The sequence below is a fragment of the Stegodyphus dumicola genome, chromosome X1 (genome assembly GCF_044657685.1).
Source record: "Stegodyphus dumicola isolate Sdum_Otavi_A_Nest chromosome X1, ASM4465768v1".
NCBI classification, from domain to species: Eukaryota; Metazoa; Arthropoda; class Arachnida; order Araneae; family Eresidae; genus Stegodyphus; species Stegodyphus dumicola.
Genome location: NC_140780.1, coordinates 246,293,122 through 246,318,001, shown reverse-complemented (window position 1 = coordinate 246,318,001; position 24,880 = coordinate 246,293,122). Strand labels below are relative to the sequence as shown.

General features: G+C 34.7%; 1 protein-coding gene across 3 annotated transcripts in view; it reads right to left on the bottom strand.

The window, feature by feature from the left end:
* LOC118203776 (short transient receptor potential channel 5-like) overlaps window positions 1–24,880 on the bottom strand; it is a 66,127-nt gene that overhangs the window by 33,309 nt on the left and 7,938 nt on the right. The window contains exons 2-4 of one of the 3 annotated variants that reach the window (XM_085807396.1): window positions 17,162–17,293; window positions 4,984–5,177; window positions 2,533–2,729 (exon numbers count right to left, since the gene is read on the bottom strand). In XM_085807396.1, coding sequence (XP_085663522.1) covers window positions 2,533–2,729; window positions 4,984–5,177; window positions 17,162–17,293 — 523 coding nt within the window. The remainder of the gene's footprint in view (window positions 1–2,532; window positions 2,730–4,983; window positions 5,178–17,161; window positions 17,294–24,880) is intronic. The other 2 variants (XM_085807397.1, XM_085807398.1) reach the window with 2 other exon arrangements.

Here is a 24,880-nt window from a genome sequence, read left to right as displayed (position 1 = left end):
GAAATTTAGATTATGTATTTGGAAAAAAATGTCCATTTATGCATAAACCGGAAGCCACTAATGATGGAAGAAAGGTGGAGAGTACAGCCTTCTAAAAAAATCTTGAGCGTCATGTTCGAATAGGAGGATAAGGACTTCACCATGAGACAACCATCTTATTTTTGCATGAAGGAACTGGGTAGAATGAAATTTCAACGTCTCCTCACGCAGCGCTTGGAAAATATCAGTTTATCGGCTGTGGTAATTTAACAGAATCTTCAGGTATATGAGACTTAATTCACTAGATATCTGCTTAGATGTTAGAATATGCTCGTGAACACAGCAGATTATGAACATTTCAGATTACATTGGAAGTTATATTCATAATCAAAGTAAAACCAAATTCAAAGTAAAACTCTGACACAGATTTCTCTTATTAGTGCATAATCAAAAAACAAGAATTGGAGGGATTATTTTTTTTTTCAAAATAATCAATAGCATTAAATATAACCTTACTTCGTGTACAAAGAACGACAAAGTGAACTATATTCTTCAGTTTTTTATTACCTCCAAAATACCTTGCAGAACCAGCAAAACTGAAAAATAGCTGCATTTGTATTTTAGTCTACATTCAAACAAAGAAATTAACCATTTTTAATCTCACCTGCTACACTCCCTAAAGATCGTCAATCATATCCAGAATTCTTCAAAGATATAGTTCTATTAGAAAGGGATAGTGTTTATTTTCTTCAATTTTCTCGCACACATACATCAGCAACTTTTATTTATAAAATTAAATTCTTAGTTACAGTAGTATTTGGGTGTATCAGTTTATGACAAAGTTCACTAACCTCAGGACCTAAGGTAAGAGACGCGTTTATAAGGAAACCTGTTTCGTTTTCACATTACATATGGGAATAACCACAGAAACATCTATGCAGCCAGCTCGTTCGCTGTAGATTTAAACACAGGTCGAGCTACCAATTTTCAGCGGTCTTATCCACTTAGTCGTTAGTGGACTTTTTAGTTCGGAAGTAGAACTATTTCCAGAACTAATTGGCGAAAATATAATTTTCCGAGGGGAATTTATAAAAACTAAACCATACTTTGAAACTAAAGTCTATACTGTTGCAATCTGGCTTTAAAAAAGTTAATCTAGCAGCACTGCTCAACATACATTTTAAGAGTGACCTGCCACTATTCACTGAAATAAGAAAGCCAGGAAACAGGACTTCTCTCAAAGTTAATACTAGAAATACTTATCACTAATGTAACTTTCTATCAAAGGAAAAAACATTCATTTCGACTAGGAAAGTACTGCTGCTGTTAAATAATAAATAAAAAAAACTCCAACTGGCTACATGGCATTCAAATGGTTTCAAGCTTTTGTCTTATTTGCCTTCTACGAGTTGATAACTTATTAATCTACGAAAACTGATGATCATTCTACAGATTTAATAGTTGATTACATCAAAGTATTTGTTTATATGACTCAATAGAGTTGTTTTCCTAGAGAAGAATCTGAGGAAAACTGTCTCACTTTCATCGGAAAAACAACCGAAGAATGCTATGGAACTGAAAACGTTAATTATCCTTACTCTGCCTTACCTCGATTACGAGATACTAAGATTAAGTAACCCTTCTACACCCGGATGGAGAGCCTTTTTGCCAAAGAAGAATACTTTCTTGAAAGATTAAATAACGTACACCCCGGATGGACAACGCTCGCACTGTCAGAAGAGAAAATGCTTTCGAATGGTTTGTAATATCCCGATTATCTCGGAGCGCAACAATGCAGATGTTGCGCTCCGAGATAATCGGGATATTACAAACCATTCGAAAAGAGGAATACTGCAAAATATATCCATTCTGAGTAGACTCTGTGACCCAATGTGCTACCCTTTGCTTTTTCCAAGTAGGGAATCAAGATGGAACCACAGATCTGAAAAACTCTGTTGGTTAAAAGCGGTTGGTAGCTGCTAATGTTTAAGAGGCATAACTTAAAAACTAAAAAAGTGTAAATTACATTTGTAAGGCATAATTGAAAGAAGTAAATACAAAGGCGCTCAAATGCTTATTATCAATACAAAATGCACAATCTATCTACAGAAAGTGACGCGGTATACTAGCGTTTACCTTCGAGACCCCCTTCAAGTGAGCTCCAAGACATTCTTACTCCCGGATGACGAGCATTCATTGGCTTCTCCATGAGTGCACCCCATCATCACCTCTTTCCTCTCAACCACTCTTCCCCTTCCCCCATCATTGCAACGCCCTGAACCGATAACACACTTCACCTACAGAGCTATATTATAGATTTCTTCAGTAACGATTTTCTACTCGCCCTTTCAAGAGCTTAGTTAAAAATTTAATTTTATTTCCCACACGCCAGAAGAAACAAAGTTCAGCTGTTGGAAGGGATTTCCATCAGCATTCAGGTATTATTTTTCTTAAAACTGCCCAAGGATATGCGCCACTTTTACCCTGAACCTCTCACATTTATGCATGGAAATAATAATTTTATATTTGGAAAGAAAACAAAAATCCACTTACACTTAGGGCTGTGTGGCTTTTGTATGCAATAGCCTTTTTCCAGAAGAATTCTAGTTGTTTCAACGTTTCCCTTTATTGAGGCAGCCATGGTTGGTGTCATATTAGTCGCTACAACTTCAGGAAGGCACTTTGTACATTCTGAACCACCAGTAATAAGCTCTTTCAAGTGGCTATGCAGTCTGTTATCCTCTTCAGCTCTAAATTTTGAAATGAAAAATATTAAATAGCTACAGAAACAAAATTTACAAGAAAGAATGTACTAAACATTGCGAACATAAATTTTAAGCCATCTACATCTGGTTTCCAAAAGTTAAACAACAAACTGAAAAAATGCAATAAATCAGTTAAAAGTAGTTCAAAATTCTTGAAATTTTCATACGTTACAAATAAAAGCAAGCTGCATCGCGCAGCATTATGCTAAAGAGTGGCGTTGCCATCGCCTTATGACATAGCTTGAACGTAATTATGCTTTACGTAAATATGACATAGCTTGAACCCAGCTGGAATCGCTGTTCAACGAAAGACAGCATGTTAAATAATACTGAGATAGCCAAAATGTAAAAATAAGTTCGAAGAATCATTTGACAGCAGAACTGCGTTGTAGAACCATAGGCCGATTAGAAGCAGGTCAACGATAGTTTAGCGTTGCAAGACGACTAAATATCGACCATTCCGTTGTAAACCGGTCATGGAACCAGGTTCTAACTACTGTTACAGCCTCTCGAAGGCCTGCCGAAGAAAGGCCGAAAGCTACCACTTCTGCAAATGACCGCTATTTGCGATTTAATGGACGCCGCAGCAGGCCTGTAACTCCATTATCAGCTTAGATCTTCGCTGATTTCTGCTACAGGTAGGACGGTATCAGCCACAACTGTACCAACACCTTCTTAAACTTAACATTGGGTCCTTTAAGAAGGTGTTGACTGTACGCAGAAGGTTGCATGAACCTGGTCTGTATGCTAGGCGATCGGCATTGTGTGTCTCTCTTACCTCCCGTTATCGGAGGAAGCGTTTAAATTGGGTCTTGTAAACTGTCATGAATTAGTGATATAAACTGGTATGAAAATCTGTAACGTCTGCTCTATTCTCTGGTGAGTCTTGCTTTGCTTTATAGAATGATCCCCGACGTGTTTCAATTTGGAAAAAAGTAAACACTCGATATCGTCCTTCTAAACATACGAGAAAGGGATACTTATGGATGCCTATGCAGGAGGTAGTGTCCTTGTATGGGGAGGATTATCTTTAGGTGACCTCTATGTGATATAAAATAAAGCTCTGAATACTCAGAGGTATATACTGTATTCTATTATTCTTTCATATGCTACCGCAAACGGCGATACTTCATTCTGCAAACGGATAATGTATGTCCTGTTCACACTGCTCAGCTCGAGCACCAATTTCTTTAAGAATCTATGGTCCAGATATAATGGCCAGCACGTTTTCCCGACCCTACATTGAGCATGTATAGAACGCTTTTGAAAGGTGTGTTGCTGGTTACCCATGCAGCTCATTGACATCATATAAACAGCATGAAACATCGCTGTCAGACTTGTATCGCTGTTTGGCTGTTTGCCATACTCGTTACTGAGAAGAATTGTTTTATTATATTTTCTTTAATTTGTTTCCTGAATTTGGGAGATTTTATATTCCTGTTGATATCACAAAATTTAAATAATCAGTATAACGTTTTCTTGTATTTTTGAGTTAGAAGTGGTATCTAATCTAATCTAAGAAAATAAGCCGTACCGCCAAAATTGGCACAACCGGCAATTTAAAAGAAACAAACTGAAAGATAACTGGATAAACACTACAACAGAATAAGGACTACTTATCCAAAAACTCATCCTCCGCTGGAGATGTGTCGGCGCCGCCAATGGGTCATCTCGACCTTCATTCAGAATAGAAACCACCTATTTCTTAACATAAAATGACTAAATTGAACTCAAGACAACTTCTAACCTAAACAACAATTATAAAATACAAATATTGCCTAGCTTAACGAATAATAAGCATTTACATTTTTCAGTAAATTATACATTGTATGTATACAAATTACATTATAATTTATGCAATTCAACTCAAAAATTTAAGCAATTAAACAAAAGGATCGAAATATACATAATTATTCAAATTGGTAATAATTTTTATAAGTCCTAATTTAGCTTTATTATTGCTATATAGATATTTTTCATTATTTATAGATATATTTCGAAAACATTCTCCTCTAATTTCCTTCGTTAAGGCACAGTCCCAAATGTAACGTCCATTAGATGCTCCAGATGCATCCTGACCACATCGGCAATGAATATCTTTCCCATGAAACCTAGAAGTGGTATAATAATATTATCAAAAAGTTCCGTAAACTTGCAGACTTTTTAAGTTATCATCAGTTTTCCGTTTGTTGCTTAATATTTGGAAACCAGTGTATTTCTTCGTACCGGGAACACTTACCTGTCTAAGAGCATTTCAAGAATGATAGCATCGTTTTCGAAAACAGCACGGAGGATGGCACAATAGTAATGTATCGTTGTGACAGCGAGATTATCCAAGAGGAATATCACTAATTCAACATCTCGATTACTCACAGCAATGTCCAACGCACGCTGCCCTCGGTAATCACAACAGTCAGTATTTATGGTATGGGACTGAAATTAAAATGAAACTCAAAGTAATAAAAAGTGCAAATGCAATGAAAATATAATAATAGTGCAAGAAATTCATGCAAAGGCTAAGATATTTGCTTTGATACAGCGAAGTGATCACATCAATTTAGCATTATGATTTTTGTTAATTTACGGAAAGGCAGTTTCATATTTTAATAAAAACAAAATTTAAATAACATTTGGTACCAGTGTCGGGTGCTAAGAATAGCATTAATTCTTGTTTAATCTGAAATTATAAAGGTATTTCAAGCGCATCTTACGAATGCCGAACATTACGTGCCGTCGTGGATTAATAAGAATTTAGCTACGGTTCGACGCCGGAACTTTGGGATTTTTCAAAAAGTTTCCTTCTTTATTCCGAGGGAGCGCAACATGTTCCTCCATGCATGATGTGAAAGTTCCGAGAAAGTGATGTTTCGAAAGGTGAAACGATTTAACCATGACGTGAGATTCAGGACGTCACGCAAGTTGATTGCTTTTTTTGTTGACCAAACTCTTGGCTAAAACTATGCATGCTTAAAGCCATTATTAATTTTTGAGTGCTAAAATGGCTATCTACGTAACAATAAAAGCTGTAACAGAAAATACACTTTTATTTACAAACTGAGTTTTGACTTTGATGACACACGTTTTTAAGTCATCAGGATCAAATTAAACAGTGCACTTTTAGAAAACAGTGGATACTTGCGGTAATGTTATCACCACATTTATTTCTGACAGTTTCAATCATGCTAATATATTATAAGGAATACATTCAATCCCATTTCTCACCTAATATGAAGGCATATGGTAAATAACGATGGTTTAGAGGAAGCTGATTAAGTGTAATGAAAGTAAAGAAAATTTCATTTTCTTTACTTTTCTAAATAAAAGACTACAAATCCTGCTTGTTTTTATTAGTACAGAAGACAGGGAAATTTTATTCGCAGTTACTAAATAATGTCTGAAAACGTCTTCCCAAATTCAGAAATCGAAACCGGCTGAGGTCGGTTGTAATAATTTCAAGTTGTTAAACAAATTTGTCTCCCTTCACGATGCAAACGAACAACGCTGATATGATGCAAGTTTTTCCACAGAAGGTTCCTCCACGAAGGCATCCCTACCTTTACAATCGTATTCTTTGCCATATTCAAACAACATAACTTGCTTTATCATCAACCAATAAGTAAACTTACAATTTAATGAAGGCTTCCCAAATAAATTCTAAACACATTATTTCCAGATTTTATTTCAAATAACCATCAAACCCTTTTCTTAATATTAAAATTTCTCTTCTAGAAAGCGAAAATAAAAAAAACTACTGGAACAGAAGCAACACTGGTCAACATTGGCCTTTCAGAGAAAACAACAGCGATTCTTAAATTTTTGTGCACTGATTTCGAATATGAAGTCACAATTAAACCATCAAAATTCTTATATTTTGTTAGATTCCTTCCGATGCTAATTTTCTACATCAGGATCTGCCCTTTTTATATCCGATATATAATTGTGTCCAGTTATTTAAGCTTGTATGATCAAGTGCGTAACCTCAGTTTGTCAAAATGTTAGTTAGCATAACAAAATTAAAATCGATGGAATCTACTCGAAAAGGAGCTGAAATGTGTAAGTTGCGCCAGAGGCAGCAAGAGCTTTTGCTTTTAATTTGCAAGTATATTATGTCGCATAAGAATCTTCTTCTTCATGACATCTTCTCCGTAGAAAAGTTCTCGGATATGTAAAATAAACAAATTGTAGTTCTGAATTATTTGATAAAATATTCGACATCTCAAAAATCTGCATCTCAATACTGACATGATAAAAGGAATTTAGAAAATTTTCGCTTTTCATTTCACTCTTTAGTTCATAGTTTCTGAGCAAAGCCAACCAAGTTATAAGGCAAATTGTCAGTTCGTATATTCTTTTTTGAAGAGCACTGCAATATCCATAAATCTGGTTAGGTTAGGTTATTTAATTATGGCAAAGCCTCGAGGGCTATCTGCCTAAAGGGAGGGATGCCTTCGTGGAGGAATTTCTAAGGGAAACTGGCTCATATACACGTTACACATGGAAAAAACCACGAAAACACCCATGCAGCCAGCCCGTTCGCGGGATTCGAACTTCGGACCGAACTACCAGTGTTCAGCAACGTTACCGCTCGGCCGCTGGTATGCGCCCATAAATCTGAAATTCATGATTATGTTGGTAATTGGCAGCAATAATAGTAGCTCCCTTTGGGCTCTAAAAATTGAAAAACAAAAGGTCCCCCCCCCGCCGTAAAAATTACAAAGATAAAAATTGAATGACTCATTTGGAAAAAAAATTATAATACTTATTTTAAAAACAAAAGGGCTATTATAAGTGAAATGCATTTAATTAACGGTGGCCAATAGCCAAAGCTAGCAAGCATATCTTTCTGTAAAAATTGTTTGCCGCATGTTGTCCTGTAACGGAAACCTGTAACGGTACTGTAACGGAAAATTATTTCTTTATACACATATCAAATCGGTCTAAAACTAATTTTATTAAAAACAGTTAATTATTAGAAAAGTTAATAATTTATTCAGATTCCTGCGAGATCTCCTTTAAATGACACTGAAAAAGATTACACCCATTTATTTCACAGGTGACTGCTTCCGTTTGAACTAAAATCCGCTGTTCGTACTTCAAGCAGAAAAGGAATTGTAAGATTCTCTGAAACTACGCAATAAGAAACATCGGAATAGTAAAAGCAATCGTAATTCCTATTTTACATAACGTATAGCGCAAGGCTTTCAAGAAATGATAATCTATTCAATGTAATGTTATAAATAATTAAAACACATCCCTCATTTAGTGTTTAAGATTTCAAGATTTTTCCATTTTTCGAGAAAAGAAATTTTATTATGCATTTCTAGTGAAATGTATCATAATACACAATTAAATTTGGTTTATTGTATTGCAAGTAAATATTTAAAGTCAGACATCAGAATGTCACTACTTATTGTCAAACAAAAGGAAAAAAACATAAAAATACCATAACCAATTGCGAAAGTACATTAAAATTCTGTGTTCGTTAAGGTAACCAACCACTCTTCCCATTACTGTATTCGTATTTAAATGTTTTTCGTAAGCTGTTATGGGTAACGTTTGCAGTAAAATAAAATGAATCAGAATTATTCTCTAGAAGTTTTTATTAGATTAAACCATACAATGGGAATTAAAATTCATACAAAAGCAAAGTAATTGATATGATTGGTCTGCTCTATTCGATTATAGCAAAACACTCGAGGTCTATCTGCCTAACAGAGGGGATACTTTCGTGGAGGACTTTCTAAGGGTTTGGTTTAGTAGATTATGGTAAAGCACACTACAGCTATCTGCTTAATGGAAGGGATGCGTTCTTGGAGGACTTTCTAAGAGAAGTTGGTTCGTATACACGTTACACATGCGGAAACTCATGCACCCAGCCCGTTCGCCAGGATTTGAACTCCGCACAGAACTACCAGTGTTCAGCAGCTTTACCACTCGGCCGTTGGTGGGCTCTAATTGATATGAAAATAATGATCATTTAAACACCATTTGTTTGTTTAGTTGAATGAACACCAGATAGCGATCTACAACAGAGAAGGTGTATGGTGTATTTAATTATGGAAAAGTACACTAGGGCTATCTGCCTAAGGGGAGGGATGCCTTTGTGAAGGACTTTCTAAGTGAAACTGGCTCGTATACACGTTACACATGGGGAAAAACTACGAAAACACCCATGCAGCCAGCCCGTTCGCGGGATTCGAACCTCGGACCGAACTAACAGTGTTCAGCGACTTTACAGCTCGGCCGCTGGTGGGCCCAACAGAGAAGGAATGCCTTCCTAGAGCACTTCCTAAAAGAAATCATTTCATATTTAACGTTACACATGTGGAATCACGAAAATACTAGTGCAACCAGAGCTTTCGCTGCGATTCAAGCACGGGTCTAACTGCAAATATACAGCGGTCTTGTCAAAGCGGTCATTGGTAAGCCAACATCTCATTTCAATTGAAGCGAAAACTGTGGAAATTCAGAATTGGATAATTAAATACGATGCGATGGGAAAAAAATTATATTATAGCATTCAAGAAAAATAAGCTTAAAATTTATGTTTTTAATTGAGATTTCGTCTATCTGCTATTAAAAACCAAAACAACAATCACCCCGGATGCCTAGCTAACTCAGAATTGTTTCCACGTGCCACAAGCTAATTTATAATACTTCTCAGAACAACAAATTTAGAGGTTTTAAAACAATATACCTAGTGTTTAATACTTTCACCTTTATTTTAATAACACATCTAATAGCCGATTTTTTTTAAAAAAATATGCTACTAATACAGTTAATAAAAGACATTTGTAATGCCATGCGTTTCATTTGATAGTTCAGCAACAGAATAATCATTTAGGTTGACGTCCAGTAACGAGTTTGCTGCACTTTCGTTTTACTGCTATCATTACATTCAACAGGAAAAAAAAATTAAAAGGAGAGATAATGAATTTTTCAATTTTTTATATGAGAAATAGGGGGGAAATCAGGTTTCTCGATTTTAGATTACTCTAAAAATTTACAAGCAATGAGAACATGAAATATTTGCTTTTTCTTAAGGAATTCTTGAGAAGAAACAATTTGGTTTTAAAATTTAATACGTGACAAATTAAGCGCGATTAAATATTTAACATACTGTACAGGAAAAAACAGCCGACTCCTGTATAACCATATACTATATAATTAGGGTATTATAGACGCATTTAATTGTTTTGGGATACATTGATACGACAGAAGACGTTCTAAAATAACAGTCCAGTTGAAGAAATCAATGCAGTACGTTATTAGAGTTTAAAAATAAATTTGAACCCATAAATCGTTATAACAACCATCATTAATGCTGTAATATATTTTGATAAAAAGTTTTAGGATGCTGAGTTTGAAAACTCATTCCATAATTACTCAGAGCTTTCTTCCTTGAGAAATTTACTATTTTGAAGCTTTTCTTCCTTGAGAATTGTCTATATTATCTGAAGATAATCAGTGTGCATGGTTATCCAAAACATGCACAATTCCTGAATACTTTTAACTTTTAGCAAATACATCTGTCTCTCAAAAGCCAGTATACATAAAGAAATATAAATTCAGTATATGTATTTAGTAATCATGTAATATGAAATCAAATCTTCCATCTTGGTTAAATACATAATCCAAATTTTTCTGCTAATTGATCTTATTGCTTTTCGGAGTAATTTAAATACTAATTTTCGCATAAAAAAAGACAGAGAGAGAGAAGAAAAGGTGTAGACTTCCAAAGCTCTTAACATTGTTACAGATTTTTGGCACGTTAAAGACTTTATTTCCCTATTTCGTCACCAGATGGCGATATACGTACATCTTTGAGCTACGAACCAAAAAGTGCAGTTTAGAACCTATTTAAAAATTTTAATTGATTACGCTATTTTATAAGTTTCCATTCTCTTTTATCTCGTCTACCTCAAACAAATTACATTTTCGTTTAACTTAAACCAGTCTGGATCATCTGATAGCAATATACAAGAAAAATTTCAATAATGAATAAAAATTTAGCAGGAAAAATATTAACATTTCTCTGTTTCAAACAAGGATAAAAGAGTACAGTTCAAACAGATTATAGAATACGTAACATTAAGTGAAATCATTAGGTATAACTTTCCGATACTCCTTAAGCGTCAGTTTTCATTTAAATAATCAATATAAAATAAATAGATATATTCCCAGGCTAAAGCATAAATAAAGATTTGAAGCTGCGTTTCAAATAACCTCAGAGCTTATTCCGGAGTCCGAAGAGTATTTAATATAATAACTCAAGAATCACTTAATCCTTTGCTTTCAGATAATAAATAGGCAAACCGAAAAAAATAAAAAGGCAGATATTAAATTATGCTTTCTAAATAGTCATTTTTTACTTCCTTGTACAAAGTAAAAAGGAACTATTGTAATCGCGAAAAATTTCGGATATCATATTTCAACGAAAATATCCATTTTGACCGCTATAGAATGCAAGTTAACGATGTTTTTGAATGACATCTGTACGTAAGGACAGAATAAAGGACTCTTTTCCCCAAAAAAATAAATGTAAAACTGATTTAAAATGAATTCTGAAGAGATTTTTTCGTAGTGTCTGTACGTACGTACGTATGTATGTATGTTATCTCGCATAACTCAAAAACGAGTAGCCTCAAAACGTTGAAATTTTGTACATAGGACTGCTATAACATGTAGAATGTGCACCTCCTATTTTGGTTACAATCGGTCACACCAAAAGTATATAAATTTGTGTATATATTTACCCTGTTAATCGGCTCGGAGAGCTCAGTTCCTTTATTCTTATATGTTTATATTCTTATATTCTTTATGGACTAAAATAATAGTGCAATGTTCACAAAAAATATTAATGAAGTGTATTATGTATTATAAATCTCCAGAATTAAATATATTACAAGCTGTATAAGTTGCAGATTATTAAGTAACAAAATAAAGGTATAAAATTTTAGGAAATAAAACATCGCTTTTCAAATAATCTCAGTTCAGCAATTGACAGATCACTGAAACAACGAATAAGACGTTGAATCAACAAACGAATATAAAAATCTTTTGCTAATCGTGTAAATGTTATAGACCTTATGAATCGTGAAATAGCAACACCTGGCACAGAGATGATATATGGTGTAAATATGCGACGTGGCGTAACGTTACAATCGTAACATGAAGCAAACAATATCCCACATGACTACGATTTATGTGCTTTGAATTTACACAGGATTCACAGGTAAAACGAGTTGCAATAATCCATAAATAATGTTTCCTGAAATTCGTTTAAGTAACATTAAATTATAATTTTATACAAAAGTTCTGTATGGTTATGAAAATATTTTAGACCAAAGGAATCTCTGTAACCTACGCTGTACGAAAAGCAAGTCAGTATGTAGTTAATAATGTTCCTGCTGATGACTATGTTTTAAGTATCTCATATTATTACAGAGTCATTTTCCTCTGAATGTCTCATTCATGAATCTCCCTCTCCGGACATGCATTGACGTAACCACCTTAGCAGATGTTGCGAAATTTTCAGAATGTGCCAAACTCTGGAAACCATGCGCATAACCATTATTCCGGCAACCATGCTCAAAACAATCCTACTACGTCAAACCAAGTGCGCATAAACAGCAATAACATGTGTATGTGTACACACAAGCATATATATCCATACACACACGGGAATACATACACACATTTCTGAATCCGGTCCCGATAACAGAAGAGTACCTTTAGATATATTAAGGAAACCTTAACCTAACCTTAATCATATCTAAAATCTTCAATCTAACCTTAATCATATCTAAAAATGAAATGTTTTCCAATTTTTAATGCAAAAAAAAAAGACAATAAAGTTCATTAAGTGAAACAAATGAGGTATACAAATTTAAACATTTTTAGTTTAGACTTCATTATGTTTAACATTTCGACTCAGAGACGGGACAAGGGTGAGGCGCTTGCCTCAGGTGAATCACTAGAAGGGGCGCCAAACTGGCTATACGAATTCGAAAATTACTTTAATTATGTTTTTAAATTTTGTCAGTTATTATTAGGGGAAATAAGCTTCGGAAAACTTAAATCAATAAAAAAATAGGCAGAATGGCTTGAAAATTATAAATTATTGGCTATAGTATTTTTCTGAATTTATAAAACTAAGATTAAAAATACTTTATGAATTATGGTATATTTAATACATTTACTTTTGTTTAATACAAGTATAGCTATTTTGTTATATATAGGGGCACGCATGATATCAGATGCAGCATCGGTTTTTATGTTTGAATTTTTTGTAGCGTAATACAGAAAAACTTGCTTTGCACATATCCGCTGTTGCGAAAGGAAGTAAATATTTTGTTTTGTCCGACAAATTTATCCAAAATTCGTTTAAACTCTGCATCCATTTCTTTTAGCAACACAAGCCATCTGGCATCGTGCTACATTACTAAATTTATTAAATTCAGTTAAACCAATTTGCTTTATATTTTTTCTCTAAATTTGTTTTAAGAGTTTGTTTTAAAAATTGAGCTACATACACAAAAATAGACGATGCTTCGCTGTTCTTTAACCTCAGCATCCTAATTATTTGCGGAACACTTAATGACTGTTTACGGAATATCAGTGTTCCGCAAACCACAGTTTGGTTAGAGCTGTACAAGAATATGCAACCAACTCATTACTTTAATGGATGTAATTTATACCGACATTCCTATCGTAAGCAGCAAAATAGTTTTTGTTATGTAAGTTATAGACGACCGTATTTGTGAGCACAGAATATACCATTCCACTATTCTTAAACTGAAATAACTTACAGAGATTGTACGTTCATATTCAAGAAAGGCTCAATAACTCCAAACTGCAAACAAGTAATATGGCGGTTTTCTCCTTGCTCTGAAAGTAATTGACTTAAACGTTATTCATGCTTTGAAATAAGAATCCCTTTGTTTTACTGAAGCTTTGCTGTCTCATTTGTGTGCCCAGAGGACATTGCACTTTATTCTCATCTGTGATTTAGGCATTGTTCTGGTCATGAGTCATAGCTTTATATTTTGATAAAATTGTTTTAAATTGCATTGCCATGCTCAGGATACTTATCCCGTATATTATTTAATGCACATGATAAGTATCTCAAAAGAGCTCCAGTTTCGTTTGTTTGTTTGGTCGATTTAGCAAAGCACAAGCTATCTTCTTGACAGAAGAATGAAATTTCTTCAAAAGATCTTCAAGTGCTATATGTATATTTACATACATTTAAGATGTTGGTTGATTGAATAATTAAAGTAAAGCATACGAGACTTACAGAAAAAAAAAAAAAAAAAAAAAAAGAAAGAAAAAAAAAAAGAAGCCTTCATGAAAGACTTTTGAAGTGAAAGTGGTTCGAATTCACCTTACACGTGAGTAAAATTCCAATGCAACCAGCCCGTCTGCTGGGAAACGCCCCTTCCCCCCCCGTATTTAATACAAAAAAGATTTAAAGGCGAAACCGACTTTTTAAAGATGATTGAAAAAGTCTTAAATACGCAAAAATTATTTCAAATTTAATTTCTTGCCTTAATGAACAGAGACAAATGATAATTAAAAAGTGTTATATAATGTAATAATAAATTCATAAAAAATAATTATTTAATTTATTGTGTCTTATAAATTATTACAGAAGATTGGATTACCCCGATTTAATGAAAAAGTGCACCAGAGCAAATTTCGCCACGATATATACTGCTAGGTTTGGTTACGGCAAAGCAATCGAGGTTTATCTCCGTAAGGGGAAGGGATGTCTCCGTGGTGGACTTTGTAAGGGAACCTGGCTGTTATATATGCTACACATGCGTACCCACGAATACACCCATGCAGTCAGCCCGTTCGCCGAGATTCGAACCCCGAACCGAAATACCAGTTTTCAGCGATTTTATGGCTTGTATGGTATGCCTAGTTGGTAGGACGGAAAAACCTCACAGTATGTATAAGAAAATGGTTTGGTGCATTTGATTAGGGCAAAGCACTCTAGGGCTGCAAGGAATGTAAAAGGCTATTCGTACAGTAATTGTTGTGATCTAAAAATACCTCGTTGCTAAAATTAGAATCTTAAATTCCGCAATAAGTAATTAAATATGTATAATGAAATATACTTTAATATTTATGTGTGAAATTACGTGAAAATAAATGCATGCACAAATAAGATATTTACAAAACAAAAACAATGTTGTGGTGTAAAAGTATTCGCATATTATAAATAATGTAGAAAATTTTTATTAATATATTTAAATTAATACCTTGCAGGATATTCTTTAGTGTAAATAATAAAATCCTCAAGTCCCCTTGGCATTGATTCAATCAAATCTGCTGTTACTGAGCTAGATATGAACTTCTATTCTCGTTAAGAGCAGTTATTAAGACATTTTTATTGAAAATGTGCCTGGATCAACCATTTTTATAAAGAGTCTACCTTATATTCTCAATGGGATGGAGTCGGGTGACTGAGGAGGAAAATTCATAAACTTTAGGGTGTTATATAAGCATCCAGAGCTGTGTATTTAGGGTTGCATACTTAAGATAATTATCATTTATGAAGACATATTCACTATCCTAGACCGTAAATTGTTTTGCAAAGTATCAGCGTATAGCAGATGGTTAACATGTTATTAATGATAACTAAATTACCTGTCCCGGAAGGACTCGTACAGTCCCAAACCAGCACGCTTCTACCTTCATGTTTCACTGTTGGTAGTAAATGCCTAGGATGCATATCTGTATTTCATTTCCTCCCCACCATTCGCTCCCCGTTCGATCCAAAAATATTAAATTTACTTTCATCTGCATAAATAATGTTCTTTCAAAACTCTGGGCTTTCATTCACTTCTTTTGTTTGGCAAAGGCTAATTGTAACTTCCGATTGCTCTCACTCAGAATTTTCTCTCTCGCCTCGCATCACGGATATGGAAACCTTGTTTCTGCATGATTCTAAATTGTGCTTACGGCTATTGCCCTTCCCATGTTTCTCAATTCTGCTGCATTGCTTAGAAGCACTTACTTTCAGATCTTTCTTCAACGAACGGGCCGGAAATCATCTGCCAACGGATGTAAGTAGATACGGTCTTCCTGAACGAGCACTTTTTTGCACTATTCTAGAGGTAATAAACTTTTGAATAATCGATTGCGCAGCTGAAGGTAGTCTACCTTTCATTCAGTTGAACGTAGTCGCCTCTATGAAGCTTTAAGTTTAATTCTGTTTCGAAAACACTCGTTTCTTCACCTTTACGACCCATATTAAAATTTCACTTTTCTTATATCACATTTAAAGTTATACCTGGTCATTTTATATAACCCGCAAGCTAAATGATGTCAGTTGACGAAAAACTGAAAAAACCAATTAGAAAAATGCTATCACAGTTTTGCATTTGTTTGAATGCATGAATACTTTTTACGCGCCAGTAAGTCCCCAATTTTTTACTTTCCCGTATATTTAAAACCTAATTCAATATATTTTCGATATTGGTTTTTGCACTCGCATTTGGTAAACGTTTTTATTAGTTATTGCCTTTTGAAGAAGTTTCGGTAGAATTAGCACGCCAAAACAATAGTTTCTTTTGAGAAACCTCTGTCGTACTAATAATTTTTATATTCACTTGTACCTAAGGGATGCCTAAGCGGAAGACTTTCTAAGCGAAACTGGCTCGTATCTATGTTATTTTTTTTTATTATTTATTTATTTTTTTTATTTATTTATTTTTATTTTATTTTATTTTTACTTATTACGTGCTCCTTCCTTAGGCAATACACGGAGAGGGAGGGATGCCCCGTGGAAGTCTTTTTAAGGGAAACTGGCTCCTATCCACGTTACACATGCGGAAAGCCACGAAAACGCCCATGCAGCCAGCCCGTTCGCCGGGATTCGAACCCCGAACCGAACTACCAGTGTTCAGCGGCTTTTACCTTTCGGCCGCTGGTGGGCCTTCGTATCTATGTTAGACATGGGGAAAAACACGAAAACGCTTATGAAACTTGCCCCTTCACCTAGAATAGAGTCCAGTGGTAGTTCGATCTGAGTTCGGTTGTAGCACAGTTTACTTTATACTGGGGGCCTTATTCAAGACAAATGGCATCTCCGAATAAGCTTGAAATGGACTGTTACATATTGCAGAAATATTTTACTGGACAGAACGCATCGTTTATCCGTAAGTATTTGAACAAATGAACGTAATTTTCTTGCTCTCGTTTCCGCATCTTCGCAATTACAGCTTTTTTAAGAAACTTACAGTATACGAAATTTAAAACGAAATTTGCCGATCGAAGTTTGCGAATCATTGCTTTTAGACATCACTCAAACTAACCGAATGGGAAATAATAATAACAATTATAATAACAGTAAATAAAGAGTAGTAATATTAAAAATAAAGAATAATAAAATGGGTAACGCTTACCTCAAGGAAAGACTTGATTCCTTCTAAATCTCCTATTTGCACTAACCACAAAAATTCTCTTTCTTCATCACTCATGTAATCCTCCACATGACTGGCCCTCTGTTTAACGAGACCAACAGGACAATCACAATTCTGCCGAGAAATGTCGTTAGTTACATGCATGGCAACAGAACATAATAGAACATGCTTACACTCAGTTTGAAACTAACTCTGTCACACAATCATTTGAAGCATAAACAAACAGAAGAAGAAATAGTGATGCATAAGGCAATATACGGGACTACATGGTAACCTGCTGCAAGCATGTCCTTGGTCAGACAATAGACAACCACTCTTGATTACTCATGCGGTTCTCAATGTACATTGCGATGAGAAATATCTACTTACGGGGTCAAAAAGCGCAGGAAAATTACCATGCACGATGTTAGTGAACCGCTTAATACTTTTATCTCCTCCCCCTCTCATGCGATGAATGAAGCTGCGAAGTCATTCACACTTAGGAGTAGAAATCGAATTCTTCTTTTCATGCATTGCTGAAATGCAGTTGCATTGGTAAGCCTTCTAGCAGGATATGATGTTTCACTAGATGAAATATAAAATGTTAAATCGCCAATTCCGTGAAATGTGGCACATGCCACTTAAATGGCTGTTAAGTTCAAAACTGATTGCTTATGAAATCAATGTTAGACTTCTGTTAATGATCTTTATTAAAATAAAGTAGTAAAGTAGAACATGTACAGCAGAATACTTTTTATTCAGGTTAAGGGAGGCGAGAGCTATTTTGGATAACGCATTTTTTGGGTAAGCCAAGGGTACTATTTTCAGCTATTACAGGTAGAAATAAAACGCGCCGCCCAACCGGTGGTTAGCGTCGCTGACTGCCGTGCCGAAGGGCATGGGTTCGGAGAAGACACTGATGTTTGTAAATGTACAGTGTACGTTTAGCATGAGGGCACTAAACATACGGCGAGCCGGAAGGCCTCTCGAGAGGTTAGTGGTAGGGCAGAGGGTGGGAGACCCTCAGACCCGTTCCCCCCCCGGGGTGCTGTCCACCAAAATTGGAGGCGGAATGAGCAAAATCGCACTGTTACCTGTAAGGTGCTCAAGGCTGTTGCCAACGACAGACGTAATCTTGCGCTCCTTGTCACGAGGAATTTCGTGGGCTTATGCTGACTATACGTCAGACAAGTCAGCATCAGTCAACAACAAGAAATAAAAAGTATAGCATTGTTAAGCAAAGGTATGTGTGACAATCCACGTAAATGTCAATGTCATTTAAAACAATATTAGTAGATTATGGCAAAGCACTCGAGGGTTATTGTGTAAGAGAGTGATACCTTCGTGGAGGACTTTTACGCGAAATTGGCTCGCATTGACGTTATACATGGGTGGCATCACAAAAACTCTTTGCAGCCGACCCGTTCGCTGGAATCAGAGCCCCGAAAGACAAGTGTTGTGTGGTTTCGCCATGCGACCGCTGGTGGACAGCATTATTATGAGTGTAATGCTATCATTTCCCTATGACTAATGATCGTTTTCTACAGCACTCGAGTGAACAGTTGGTGAATTTATAAAAAATTGAACATAGGACTTAAGTAAAGTTATATCTTCAATTGATGTGTAAGTAAAAGCTTGCTCCGAAATAGAATATAGTTATGTTCAGATTCTGTGAATACTGAAGAATTTACCGATACTCAATTAGTATTTATTCCTAGGACGATTAACACTTTCCTTTTAAGATACAATTTACAATTTCCTTTTAAGATTAAATATGCTCAGCATTTTCACTGAAAATGATCAAGATACCAAATAAAAGAAAATTCCGGAAATCCCTCAGCAACATACGTTTCAAATTTCCCGTGTGCACTGCGTTGCATTGAATTTTGCTATTTTGTTTCGCACAAAGTTCTTTTCCTCCGCACGCAATCGATTGCAAGACAGCAATATATAAACACTTGTAGGGTTTATATTTATTTTAACTAACATTTATTTTAAGTTTAAGCTATCTTTCCTGTCAAGCCTTTACTTTCCCCTGGAATTGCCAATGCCAGAGTATGTAAATTTCAGTAGAACGCGCAAAGTATTCAAATTTTCAGCGGAAGTAATTTTGAGTTAAATAGAAGGGAAACGAGTTTGTAGGTGTGCTTTCTTGATTCACGAGCGTGAAGGTTGCTAAGTAGAAATTTAAGAACCGCGCGTTTCGGCCTCTGTGCTTGCTTCGGCAGTTAGTTGAATCTTTCAACTTTTTATTCAGAAAGTTTGCTGAAATCTCAGCTGTATCTTAGAACGCGGTTAAGTTAGTTACGTTTAGAGAGCCTCGTAGGTAGTAACTTGTTATTATTCATTTTTAGTTGTACTTTCTTATTTTTATTTAATCGCCGGGTCGGCGTAGTTTGTGAGCGTCAAGTGAACGCATCTGTAACTTCTAAAGTGGAATAAAAAGGGAGTTAAACCCTTCTTAAGAGTTTGTATAATTCCAGTTCATAGCAGTCACTAGTATTGTTGCGGGGCAGGTTGGGGCCCCGCAACACCACACACTTATAAGTTGTTACTTCCTTATAACCCCTATAACACCCCTTATAATGTGCCGAACAGCTATATTTCTGCTTTGCTTACTTGCTTAAGCTACATTTGACGTATCAGTATGTCATGCATTTGTTTGAGCAAAGACGTACATGACGTTCTGATACGTCATTGAAACTGAGACAAGATTTAGCTAGTTCATTCTGGTATATTTCAAAGTAATGTGTATCTGCTGCAACAAAACAAATAATTTCAGTAGTTTGGTGAACCTTGTTGGGGATACACAACACCATAATGACAGAAATAAAGAATATATTTTACCAAAGTGATAACGACAGTTTTAATGAAAGTAGTGATCTTGGAACTGATGAAGAATTTTATAATGATCCTTATTTAAGCGATAAAGGGGAATTTCAAAATGAAAATGATGAAAAATATATCAAACTAGAAAGTAATAATGATAGTGAAATTATTCCAAGACGTTAAGACGCTCATCAAGCAGTGATAGTGAATCTTCTCGTGAAAAATTAGATGAATGTATTTGAAAAAGAAAGCCGCCCAGTCGCGATGCCCGAAGGGTCTGAATTCGAATCCCGGAGAAGGCATGGATGTAACTGTCCGTCCCTTCATAGGAAATGTTATGGGGGCCCACCTATTAGGGGTGCCTCCATAATAAAGAGACCACCACATCCGGCCTTGTATCGATTAATGGACTGGGTTACATATGTAATTGTTCACAATCTGCCATTGGAAAAAAAATGAGAAAGAAAAGAAAATGTACCTGATGTAAAACGGTTTTCTGAAGTATCTTGGAATCAATACTTTCATTAAAACTGTCGTTATCACTTTGATAAAATGTATTCTCTAGTTCTGTCATTATGGGGTTGTGTATCCCAAACAAGTTAGTTGTCACCAAACTACTGAAATTATTTGTTCTGTTGGAATAGATACACATTACTTATAGACCAGAAATATACCAGAATGAACTAGCTAAATCTTGTCTCAGGTTCAATGACGTATCAGAACGTCATGTGCGTCTTTGCCCAAACAAATGCATGACGTACTGATACATCAAACGTAGCCAAAGTGTTAAATATGCTCCAAGTGCAAAAAAAAATTTCACATAAATGTGTACCCAAAGGGTTAATTAAATATCGCAAAACATTTCCTTTCAGGAGGATTTCTAAAGGAGCTCGTTCATATTTATGTTACACGCAGAAAGCGAAGCTGAAACACACAAACACGTAGCCAGAATGTCTCTCGGACGAAGTCGAATCCGGTTCAAGCCACCAGGGTTCACGGATTTTACCCACACAGCCGTTAATGAATCGCTATATTTCTCTAATACGCAGTTCAAGGAAATGTGAAGTAAACAGTATTCTGCAGGTTAACAAAAACAAAAAAAAATCATTCAGTAAGCCAGAAGGCTCGGGTTTATGGGACTTGTATTACGAAGGACAGTATTAGAATTATGGCATTTATCGATTACCAGGTAGTTCATCCTCCAAATTTTATTTAAAATAAACAAAACAACAAAAAAAGGAACCTTTTCTCAGTTACTATTGTCTTAAAAAACCTCACTGAAAGAGATTTTTGTGGAATAAGTCTTAACAAATCTTAAAATTTAGAAAGCAAATACAGCTTTCATTGGGGGGGGGGGGGGCATGAAAATTACCTTTACTCTCACACGATTTTCTTTAATATTCCAAATCTGGTTCGGTTAATTAATTATAGCAAAGCATGGGAGGATTATCTGTCTAAGGAAAGGGATGCCTTCGTGGAGGAATTTAAAGGAAACTGGCTAGTACTCGCGTTACACAAGGGAAAACCCTTGAAAACTAATGCAGCCAGCCTTTCACCGGCATCTGAAAACCAGCTCGAATTCAGTGATCTTAGAGCTGCTGCTGGTGGGCCACACCCAAAACTGACCCATTGGCATTGAAAGTAGGGTAAATTGAAAATCAAGTTTAATAGATTTCCGAACGGAAGGAAAACTGATCCTGCTGAAAGAGGCACAGTTCTTTCGCATTTAAGTATTCTTCCCAACGCCTAAGCGTTATCTGCAATCTAGAATTTCTTTTAGTTTAATCACTCTAGTTTTAATCAAATTTCATACAAACAAATTCAAAAGAAACAAAATTCTTCTACATGTTTAATCCGATAGTTATAATATATCCATAGAGAATCTCCGTTCCCTTTCATCAAATATTATTTAGCGGAAGTTTAAAAACTTATTTTCAAATATGAGACAGTATAACTTGCTTTTGAAAATGTGCAACACAAAATATATCCCGAAGAAGGTCTTTATTTAATTGACTAGAGGAAAAACACAAAGGTATTTGGCTAAGGAAAGGAATGTCTTAGTGGAGGATTAACTAAGAGAATATCGTCCGTATTTACATCACACATCGAAAGCAGGTGCAGGTTGAAGCACTTCTGCATTCATGTAGACATATTAAATATTGAAAGGACTTTGAGTCGCCCCTTGCCGCCCAGACGCTTACAAACATCCATGCTTTCTCCGGGATTCGAACCCAGGCCTTCGGTACGGCAGTGAGCTCACTGATCACTATCCCATATAGTGTCATATGTTGGTTGGTTGGTTTGCTTGGTTTATTTAATTATAGCAAAGCACTCGAGGGCTATCTGCCTACATCGGCGGCATATATGGAGAACACCACGAAAGGTCATATGCAAACAGCCCTTTCAAGAAGTTTCGAAGACGGACCGAGCTGCCAATGTAAAACGTGTATCTATTCGGCCAGTGGTGGGCTCTAGTGGTAAGTGCATAGAATGTAATGATAAATTCATATAATGCAACACGCAGGAAAGCAAAAGAATATACAAAAGGTCTCAATTCTTCAGTTTAAAGAATGTTATGTTAAAAATCTACTGCAGTGTAATCCATAAATATAACCACACTTTTAAAACGCCATAAACCGGTTTTAGATGTAAATTTCTTAACCTTCCTACCAGTATGAGTTCGACAGACTCATGCAACATGTGTTTCCTAAAGATGTCTTTTTGTTCCCATGCCATGTACAGTTCGGTACCTTTATCGTCATCGGAAAACATTACAGAATTTATTTTAAAATAAATACGCTAATGTAACCAATATATTTCTTAGAAAGGTAGTTTGTATTTATACCGCATAAAGCAATAAGCAAGCTATCATAAACTAAATGAACGTGTATATGGTTTGTACTTAAAGCTCATGAAAACTTATCAGTAAAGCAATCGCGTAACCAAACGCTAGAAAACAGCCTCCATTTTCTGCAGCGCCTGTCTCGCGAAGGATTAAAAAAAAAAAAAAAAAAAAAAAAAAAAAAAAAATTACCACTGAAACCGTTAGTTCGAGTTCCGGCGGATTTTTACATGGACATAACTTTTCGCCTTTTTCTGGAGTAAATTGCTTTATGTTACTTTTTATTTATTTTTTTCATGTAATTCTTTTATGTAGTGTTTGTGTTTTAATTAAATTTATTTTCAAATTTAAATTTTATCAGTTATTCATAATTTTCAGCTAGCCGCTAAAAAAAGGCTACACTGATCATTTCTATGAGTAACAGGTATATATGCTGATATATCGTTCGCAGAATGTATAATTGTATTTATGGATCCATAAATTCCAATCATTCTAGTTATATATAAATTTTAACAAATTACGTAGATTTTTTAAGAGTTGAGCGCAAATTTTAAGCAATATATTTAACAGTTAAAATTTCGCCCAAATATTAAGCCAGAAATCAGCAAAAAAATGTATTTTTCCTGCATCTGCATAATACTGATTCCCTAGCGAGTATGGTCGGCTTGTCCCAGTTCTGTGCGTAAAAATATATAACAAGCATATTTTTCTAGAAATTCTCTCTGAAAATATTTGCCTCTTCTTAAGTATATATATGTATGTATTCATAATACACACACACATATATATATATATATATATATTGAGATACTAAATTTGTAATTGTTTTATAGTGTTATAAAAAAGCTAGCCTTTTGTACTGCAGCTTTCAGGAAGACTGTATATTTTAAAGCGATTTTAAAGAAAGTTCATCTTCTGCAAGCATTCATAATGAAATTGCAATTAATTAAACATTAATGAATAATGGAAATGTTTTTGTTTTCTCTTCTTCTACTATATTTTCGAGATTCCTATTAAAGAGCATTTTCAACTTATCTATCGCAATGAATAAATAATTTAGTAATGAAATATTTCATATTGGCAGTTCCACTAAGCGTCCAATTTTTCTAATTCTTGTCAATTTTCGTGTACCTCAGAGTAATAATGTTTTATTTTTTTAACAATTACAGAGACATAATACGTATTACGTAGCAGTTATTTTCCGAAGAATTCATACTGAGGAAGACTTAATTTTAGGTATATAAATAAACTTATATAATCAGAATAAAATGTTTATAAGCAAATATTAGCTAGAAATATATGCTCACAGGCATTTTCTTTCTATATGTTTTCTTAAAAGAGTGGTACAATTCAAGACTTTTGTGCAGAAAATTAGAATGTATTAATACCAGATAGGAACAGGAAATAAAATTTTTCCAATCACAAGTACATTAACTCGTGAAGACCTAAAATTTTACAAAAAGTTTTACAAAAAAAAATGCAATTTTTTTTAATTCTAAAATTTTTGCTAAAAATTTTAATAAAATGTTACTTTCATTTTAATTTACTTTAAAATTAATACTTTAATTTTAATAAAAATTTCACTAAACATTTTTACAAAAAACTGTGAGTACAGGTATAAAGTACGAGATCTGCTATTTATGCATCATGACTATAAATGATTATTTTAAAATACCCCATTACCAAATTACCTTTAATAACTCATACACTTAATTATAATACAACTTGTATAATTATATTAAAGGATATAAAAATTTCCGTATTTTAAAACTAAAGCTTGATTAATTGCAACGATTTACGCAAATATCAATTTTTTTTTTAGATTTCGATAAAAGATATTCTAATCTACCATTCATATCAAAAAGGCACTCAAATAACAGCCTTGCATGTACTTGCGTGGTTATAAATCTATTCCAATGCAAAATTCGTGAACTGTTACCGAAAAACAATTCTACACAACGAGAGTACATAAAAGTAAGTAAATCCATCTCTGTTTGCAAATGAGGCATGAATTCTTCGATTATTAACTAGCTAGCCACAATGTTTCACTT